This window comes from Ixodes scapularis, unplaced genomic scaffold (genome assembly GCF_016920785.2).
Source record: "Ixodes scapularis isolate PalLabHiFi unplaced genomic scaffold, ASM1692078v2 PGA_scaffold10__122_contigs__length_95168666, whole genome shotgun sequence".
Taxonomy (NCBI): domain Eukaryota; kingdom Metazoa; phylum Arthropoda; class Arachnida; order Ixodida; family Ixodidae; genus Ixodes; species Ixodes scapularis.
In genome coordinates, this window is record NW_024609836.1 from 61,780,308 (window position 1) to 61,789,199 (window position 8,892).

Here is an 8,892-nt window from a genome sequence, read left to right on the forward strand (position 1 = left end):
TTGGTCCTGATGTGTCGCACGGCGAAGGACGAAATCGCTCCCGCTCGATGACAAAGGCCCGTCCGATCCGTTGCGTGCGTGGGAAACTTGAGGTTTTATCTGCACACAGGACGATAAAGTTAGAAACGATGTCGGCGTGCACCGCTGCCGAACTGGATGAGTTGGGCCTTCGAAGTTCGCCTTTGTAGGTTGATGTGGCTGCAGACGGCGCTGATGTCAAAGACTTTGATTGGTCCTGATGCGACGCACGGCGAAGGACGAAATCGCTCCCGCTCGATGACAAAGGCCCGTCCGATCCGTTGCGTGCGTGGGAAACTTGAGGTTTTATCTGCACACAGGACGATAAAGTTAGAAACGATGTCGGCGTGCACCGCTGCCGAACTGGATGAGTTGGGCCTTCGAAGTTCGCCTTTGTAGGTTGATGTGGCTGCAGACGGCGCTGATGTCAAAGACTTTGATTGGTCCTGATGCGACGCACGGCGAAGGACGAAATCGCTCCCGCTCGATGACAAAGGCCCGTCCGATCCGTTGCGTGCGTGGGAAACTTGAGGTTTTTCTGTGATAAGACGCTTCTCGTCAGCTCGGGCTCGGCACGTGGGTTGAGTCAGCAGTTACAACCCCGCGTCGGCGCTATCAGCTGTGGCGATATAAGCCGCTGTTTCGAGTGAATAAACTTCTTCTTGTTGTTCGCTGTTGAACTTCGCGTACGCTCGTCTCTGCTGCTCGCTCGAACATAGCGAACATGGTGTCAGAAGTGGCGCCCAGGCTGAGCCACCACGGATACCGGACATAGAAAACCCTGAACCAAGGTCATCGCATTTCCAATCGACAGAGCCAGCCGTCCTGCGAGGCTGCAGGAAGGACTACAAGTACGCCACCAAAATCTACCTCAAGTAAGATGGCTTCATTCCAAATTACGCCGCCCGAACCATTCAGCTTTGCAACGCCTAACGACTGGCCCTCGTGGAAAAAACGATTTCTTCGGTTCCGCACGGCATCTGGACTGGATGCGAAGCCCGAAGCAGGTCAAGTCGACGCTTTGGTCTACCTAATTGGCCCGCAAGCAGAGGAGATCTTTAACACCTTCAAGCTTGAGCCGGCGGAACAAAAGAAGTTTGAAGTCGCGCTAAACCAGTACGAGGCCTACTTCATTCCCCGACGGAACATAATTTACGAGAGGGCAAAGTTTAACACCAGAACGCAACAAGAGGGCGAGTCCGTCGAGGATTTTGTTACCGCGTTGCATACACTCTCTACTACTTGCAACTACGGAGACCTGCGTGAAGATTTAATCCGAGATCGCCTTGTTGTCGGCCTCCAAGACCACAAGGTTTCCAGGGCCCTGCAGCTCGATCCGGACCTTAACCTGCAGAAAGCCCTCCTGGTGGCACGACAGCACGAGACCGTCAATCAGCAGCAGGAGGAGCTCCACGGTCTACGGGACGAGCAAGTCAGCCTGGTACAGGGGAAGAGGAGGGCGGCAAACTTCAGAAAGAAAGCCCCTTCGAATCCAAGCGGAGGCGACTCCTCCAGGCAGTGCGGCTGGTGCGGAAAAGAGCTACACAATCGAGCATCCTGTCCGGCGAAAGAAGCGTTCTGCAGAAAGTGCGGAAAGAAAGGACACTTCGAGGCCGTGTGTCGATCATCAAGAAATGTCAGAAACGTTGATAACGTCGACGAAGAAGCAGGCTTCCTTGGAGTTGCATCTCACTCAGTTGTCTCAAAGTGGGAAATTCCAGTTCTCCTCGAGTCCTCCAACGTGATTTTCAAAACCGACACAGGGGCAGACGAAACGGTCATCCCGGAAGAGCTCTTTGTTCGGGTCTGTCCTAAAACCAAACTTCAGCCCGCAAGGCGCCGACTTCAAGGACCAGATGGGAAACCTCTCGCTATATCTGGAATGGCAACTCTGAGCATGACATTTGCAGGGAGCACCAGCCGTGAAGAAGTGTACGTTCTTCGGGGCCTCCGAACCCCTCTACTAGGAAAACCAGCAATAGAAAAACTATCCGTACTTGCACAAGTCGACAGCGTCAAAACCCTGAACCCCCTGTCAGAGTTTGCACAAGTGTTCCAGGGGCTTGGGACATTCGAAGAAGAGTATGACCTCAAGCTGAAGTCGGAAGCGAAACCTTTCGCTTTGACGTCCCCTCGGAGAGTCCCTCTGCCCTTGTTCCAGAAGACCAGGCAAGAACTGGAACGGATGCAAGCACTAGGCGTTATCTCGCCTGTCACCGGGCCGACAACATGGTGCGCACCGATGGTAGTCGTCCCAAAACCTTCAGGGGCCGTGAGAATTTGTGTAGACTTCACGGAACTCAACAGATACGTACGGCGAGAGTGGCATCCCATCCCAGCTGTGGAATACACCATCGGCATGCTGCGCGGAGCCAGCACATTTTCCAAACTGGATGCTAACTCTGGTTTCTGGCAGATACCTTTGAGCGAGAACAGCAAAGAGTACACTACGTTTATCACACCGTTTGGACGATTTTATTTTAACAGATTGCCCTTTGGCGTCTCGTCGGCCCCGGAGCATTTCCAAAGGCGCATGGGGCAAGCCCTGTCTGGAATGGAAGGGGTCGTCTGCCACATGCACGACGTGCTTATCTGGGGAGCCACACAAGCGCAGCATGACGAACGGCTTCGGGCTGTGCTAAAACGCGTCCAGACAGCTGGAATCACTCTGAACCGCGAGAAGTGCGAGTTCAATGTCACCGAGATTTCGTTCTTGGGTCACAAAATCGGATGCAACGAGGTACGTCCCGATAAACAGAAGCTCGCCGCCGTCACAGAGATGCGTCACCCGACTTCGAAGACGGAACTACGACGCATGATGGGCATGGCTACTTACCTAGCCCGCTTCGTGCCCCGCATGGCCGAAGTTCTTCAACCTCTGTTTTCTATGATAAGTTCACGACAGGAATTTGTGTGGGGCCCTGCGCAAGAAGAAGCCTTCCAGAACTGGAAGACGCTTCTTTCGTCAGATCCTGTTCTAGGAATCTACGACCCCAACCGCGAGACAGTGGTATCGGCCGATGCCTCATCGTACGGTCTCGGGGCCGTCCTCCGCCAAAAACAAGACAAAGGTCAGTTCAAAGTGATTTCGTATGCGTCAAGAACACTCACAGACACAGAGAGGCACTACGCTCAAATTGAAAAAGAAGGCCTGGCCTTGGTCTAGGCGAGTGAAAAGTTTCGGGACTACCTGCTAGGCACGCAATTCTGCCTGGAGACAGATCACAAGCCTTTGGTGTCTTTGTTCGGATCTAAAGGGATCGACGAGCTAACACCAAGATTGCAACAAATGCGCATGCGCCTGATGCGCTACACGTATGACATTGTGTATGTTCCAGGCCGGGACTTGACGGTGGCCGACACTCTTTCCCGGTCACCGCTTCAAAAAGCGGAGTCCACTGAACTGGAGGACGACGTCCAGGGCTACCTCCATTGGGTGGCGTCATCAATCCCGGTGACAGCCCCCAGCTTGCAACAGATCGCCGAGGAACAAAAACGAGACCCGGTATGTCAAGCCCTAGTCAAGCTGTGCGCAAAAGGCTGGCCAAGCCGACGGGATGTTGGGTTGAGCCTTAAATCCTACTGGGAGGAGAGGCAAAATATAGCAGTAAATAACGACGTGTTGATGTGCGGATCTAGAATGGTGATCCCGTCGACACTGCGGCAAACTGTTCTCGAAATAGTGCACGAAGGACACTTCGGGATTGAAAAGTGTCGGGGTCGGGCCAAGAGTTCAGTGTGGTGGCCGAGTATCGATGCTGACATTGAGCGTCTCGTCAAGAACTGTCATAGTTGCCTTAAGCACAGCACTAACCGAAAGATGCCTCTTCAACAGACAGAGTTCCCAGATAGGCCATGGCAGCGAATCGCGATTGACCTATTCTTTCTCGGGGGAAAATGGTGGGTGGTCATGACCGACTATTTTTCACGCTACCCGGAGCTCGCCCCGCTGAGCAGCCTATCGTCATCTGCAGTGATAAACCACTGCAAGTCCATTTTCGCCAGGCACGGGATACCGGAAGTGGTAGTGTCCGACAACGGCCCACAATTTTTGAGAGCTCTCGGTGCAGAATTGCCAAGATTCGCCAGGGAGTACAACTTTCGCCATGTCACGTCTAGCCCCCATTATCATCAGAGCAACGGGATAGCAGAATCGGCTGTCAAGATAACAAAAGGGTCCTTGAAAAAGACAGGAGACGCTTATAAAACGCTTCTCTCCTACAGAACCAGTCCACTGAAGAATGGATTCAGTCCTGCGGAGCTGCTCATGGGCCGGAGACTGCGCACGGCCCTTCCGACATCGAGCGAAAGCCTTCAGCCCCGGACGCCAGACTTACGGAAGCTGGCGGCTTTTGAAAAGACGCAGCGTTGCCGCCAGAAGAAAGACTACGACCGACGCCATGGAGTTCGGGACTTATCGGAGTTGTCCGATGGAACAGAGGTGTGGATCATAGACCTCCAAAGAAAAGGCATCGTTCAGGGGCGCCCTGCGGAGCCAAGGTCGTATTGGGTCGAAACCGATGAGAGTTCTGTGCGAAGAAACCGGACGCATCTAATCCCACTGCCCGCGACGACTTCCGAAAACCGTTCAGAAACAGTGCAAGTTGCCCCGGAGTCGGCGGAAACATCCAGTGATCAGAGGACTGTAGCACCACAGTGCAACGACACGAGTCACACTCACACGCGAAGTGGAAGATGTGTGGTTCCTCCAGCACGGTTCCAAGCGTCGTGACCCAACAGTTTGCGCCTGGAAACGTCGAGAAAAAAAAAGAAAAAAGAAAAAAAGGGGGAGATGTGTGATAAGACGCTTCTCGTCAGCTCGGGCTCGGCACGTGGGTTGAGTCAGCAGTTACAACCCCGCGACGGCGCTATCAGCTGTGGCGATATAAGCCGCTGTTTCGAGTGAATAAACTTCTTCTTGTTGTTCGCTGTTGAACTTCGCGTACGCTCGTCTCTGCTGCTCGCTCGAACATAGCGAACAGTTTTATCTGCACACAGGACGATAAAGTTAGAAACGATGTCGGCGTGCACCGCTGCCGAACTGGATGAGTTGGGCCTTCGAAGTTCGCCTTTGTAGGTTGATGTGGCTGCAGACGGCGCTGATGTCAAAGACTTTGATTGGTCCTGATGCGACGCACGGCGAAGGACGAAATCGCTCCCGCTTGATGACAAAGGCCCGTCCGATCCGTTGCGTGCGTGGGAAACTTGAGGTTTTATCTGCACACAGGACGATAAAGTTAGAAACGATGTCGGCGTGCACCGCTGCCGAACTGGATGAGTTGGGCCTTCGAAGTTCGCCTTTGTAGGTTGATGTGGCTGCAGACGGCGCTGATGTCAAAGACTTTGATTGGTCCCGATGTGTCGCACGGCGAAGGACGAAATCGCTCCCGCTCGATGACAAAGGCCCGTCCGATCCGTTGCGTGCGTGGGAAACTTGAGGTTTTATCTGCACACAGGACGATAAAGTTAGAAACGATGTCGGCGTGCACCGCTGCCGAACTGGATGAGTTGGGCCTTCGAAGTTCGCCTTTGTAGGTTGATGTGGCTGCAGACGGCGCTGATGTCAAAGACTTTGATTGGTCCTGATGCGACGCACGGCGAAGGACGAAATCGCTCCCGCTCGATGACAAAGGCCCGTCCGATCCGTTGCGTGCGTGGGAAACTTGAGGTTTTATCTGCACACAGGACGATAAAGTTAGAAACGATGTCGGCGTGCACCGCTGCCGAACTGGATGAGTTGGGCCTTCGAAGTTCGCCTTTGTAGGTTGATGTGGCTGCAGACGGCGCTGATGTCAAAGACTTTGATTGGTCCTGATGCGACGCACGGCGAAGGACGAAATCGCTCCCGCTCGATGACAAAGGCCCGTCCGATCCGTTGCGTGCGTGGGAAACTTGAGGTTTTATCTGCACACAGGACGATAAAGTTAGAAACGATGTCGGCGTGCACCGCTGCCGAACTGGATGAGTTGGGCCTTCGAAGTTCGCCTTTGTAGGTTGATGTGGCTGCAGACGGCGCTGATGTCAAAGACTTTGATTGGTCCTGATGCGACGCACGGCGAAGGACGAAATCGCTCCCGCTCGATGACAAAGGCCCGTCCGATCCGTTGCGTGCGTGGGAAACTTGAGGTTTTATCTGCACACAGGACGATAAAGTTAGAAACGATGTCGGCGTGCACCGCTGCCGAACTGGATGAGTTGGGCCTTCGAAGTTCGCCTTTGTAGGTTGATGTGGCTGCAGACGGCGCTGATGTCAAAGACTTTGATTGGTCCTGATGCGACGCACGGCGAAGGACGAAATCGCTCCCGCTCGATGACAAAGGCCCGTCCGATCCGTTGCGTGCGTGGGAAACTTGAGGTTTTATCTGCACACAGGACGATAAAGTTAGAAACGATGTCGGCGTGCACCGCTGCCGAACTGGATGAGTTGGGCCTTCGAAGTTCGCCTTTGTAGGTTGATGTGGCTGCAGACGGCGCTGATGTCAAAGACTTTGATTGGTCCTGATGCGACGCACGGCGAAGGACGAAATCGCTCCCGCTCGATGACAAAGGCCCGTCCGATCCGTTGCGTGCGTGGGAAACTTGAGGTTTTATCTGCACACAGGACGATAAAGTTAGAAACGATGTCGGCGTGCACCGCTGCCGAACTGGATGAGTTGGGCCTTCGAAGTTCGCCTTTGTAGGTTGATGTGGCTGCAGACGGCGCTGATGTCAAAGACTTTGATTGGTCCTGATGCGACGCACGGCGAAGGACGAAATCGCTCCCGCTCGATGACAAAGGCCCGTCCGATCCGTTGCGTGCGTGGGAAACTTGAGGTTTTATCTGCACACAGGACGATAAAGTTAGAAACGATGTCGGCGTGCACCGCTGCCGAACTGGATGAGTTGGGCCTTCGAAGTTCGCCTTTGTAGGTTGATGTGGCTGCAGACGGCGCTGATGTCAAAGACTTTGATTGGTCCTGATGCGACGCACGGCGAAGGACGAAATCGCTCCCGCTCGATGACAAAGGCCCGTCCGATCCGTTGCGTGCGTGGGAAACTTGAGGTTTTATCTGCACACAGGACGATAAAGTTAGAAACGATGTCGGCGTGCACCGCTGCCGAACTGGATGAGTTGGGCCTTCGAAGTTCGCCTTTGTAGGTTGATGTGGCTGCAGACGGCGCTGATGTCAAAGACTTTGATTGGTCCTGATGCGACGCACGGCGAAGGACGAAATCGCTCCCGCTCGATGACAAAGGCCCGTCCGATCCGTTGCGTGCGTGGGAAACTTGAGGTTTTATCTGCACACAGGACGATAAAGTTAGAAACGATGTCGGCGTGCACCGCTGCCGAACTGGATGAGCTGGGCCTTCGAAGTTCGCCTTTGTAGGTTGATGTGGCTGCAGACGGCGCTGATGTCAAAGACTTTGATTGGTCCCGATGTGTCGCACGGCGAAGGACGAAATCACTCCCGCTCGATGACAAAGGCCCGTCCGATCCGTTGCGTGCGTGGGAAACTTGAGGTTTTATCTGCACACAGGACGATAAAGTTAGAAACGATGTCGGCGTGCACCGCTGCCGAACTGGATGAGTTGGGCCTTCGAAGTTCGCCTTTGTAGGTTGATGTGGCTGCAGACGGCGCTGATGTCAAAGACTTTGATTGGTCCCGATGTGTCGCACGGCGAAGGACGAAATCGCTCCCGCTCGATGACAAAGGCCCGTCCGATCCGTTGCGTGCGTGGGAAACTTGAGGTTTTATCTGCACACAGGACGATAAAGTTAGAAACGATGTCGGCGTGCACCGCTGCCGAACTGGATGAGTTGGGCCTTCGAAGTTCGCCTTTGTAGGTTGATGTGGCTGCAGACGGCGCTGATGTCAAAGACTTTGATTGGTCCTGATGCGACGCACGGCGAAGGACGAAATCGCTCCCGCTCGATGACAAAGGCCCGTCCGATCCGTTGCGTGCGTGGGAAACTTGAGGTTTTATCTGCACACAGGACGATAAAGTTAGAAACGATGTCGGCGTGCACCGCTGCCGAACTGGATGAGTTGGGCCTTCGAAGTTCGCCTTTGTAGGTTGATGTGGCTGCAGACGGCGCTGATGTCAAAGACTTTGATTGGTCCCGATGTGTCGCACGGCGAAGGACGAAATCGCTCCCGCTCGATGACAAAGGCCCGTCCGATCCGTTGCGTGCGTGGGAAACTTGAGGTTTTATCTGCACACAGGACGATAAAGTTAGAAACGATGTCGGCGTGCACCGCTGCCGAACTGGATGAGTTGGGCCTTCGAAGTTCGCCTTTGTAGGTTGATGTGGCTGCAGACGGCGCTGATGTCAGACTTTGATTGGTCCTGATGTGTCGCACGGCGAAGGACGAAATCGCTCCCGCTCGATGACAAAGGCCCGTCCGATCCGTTGCGTGCGTGGGAAACTTGAGGTTTTATCTGCACACAGGAAGATAAAGTTAGAAACGATGTCGGCGTGCACCGCTGCCGAACTGGATGAGCTGGGCCTTCGAAGTTCGCCTTTGTAGGTTGATGTGGCTGCAGACGGCGCTGATGTCAAAGACTTTGATTGGTCCCGATGTGTCGCACGGCGAAGGACGAAATCGCTCCCGCTCGATGACAAAGGCCCGTCCGATCCGTTGCGTGCGTGGGAAACTTGAGGTTTTATCTGCACACAGGACGATAAAGTTAGAAACGATGTCGGCGTGCACCGCTGCCGAACTGGATGAGTTGGGCCTTCGAAGTTCGCCTTTGTAGGTTGATGTGGCTGCAGACGGCGCTGATGTCAAAGACTTTGATTGGTCCTGATGCGACGCACGGCGAAGGACGAAATCGCTCCCGCTCGATGACAAAGGCCCGTCCGATCCGTTGCGTGCGTGGGAAACTTGAGGT

At 54.2% G+C, this 8,892-nt stretch overlaps 1 protein-coding gene across 1 annotated transcript; it reads left to right on the plus strand.

Moving 5' to 3' along the window:
• The first annotated feature begins 2,607 nt into the window (after positions 1-2,607).
• On the plus strand, positions 2,608-4,773 carry LOC120849911 (transposon Tf2-1 polyprotein). The gene is made up of 3 exons (XM_040222204.2): positions 2,608-3,089; positions 3,357-3,523; positions 4,243-4,773. Exons 1-3 carry the CDS (start codon positions 2,798-2,800, stop codon positions 4,372-4,374), a joined length of 591 nt encoding a protein of 196 aa, XP_040078138.2. The 5' UTR covers positions 2,608-2,797; the 3' UTR covers positions 4,375-4,773.
• The last annotated feature ends 4,119 nt before the right edge of the window (positions 4,774-8,892 follow it).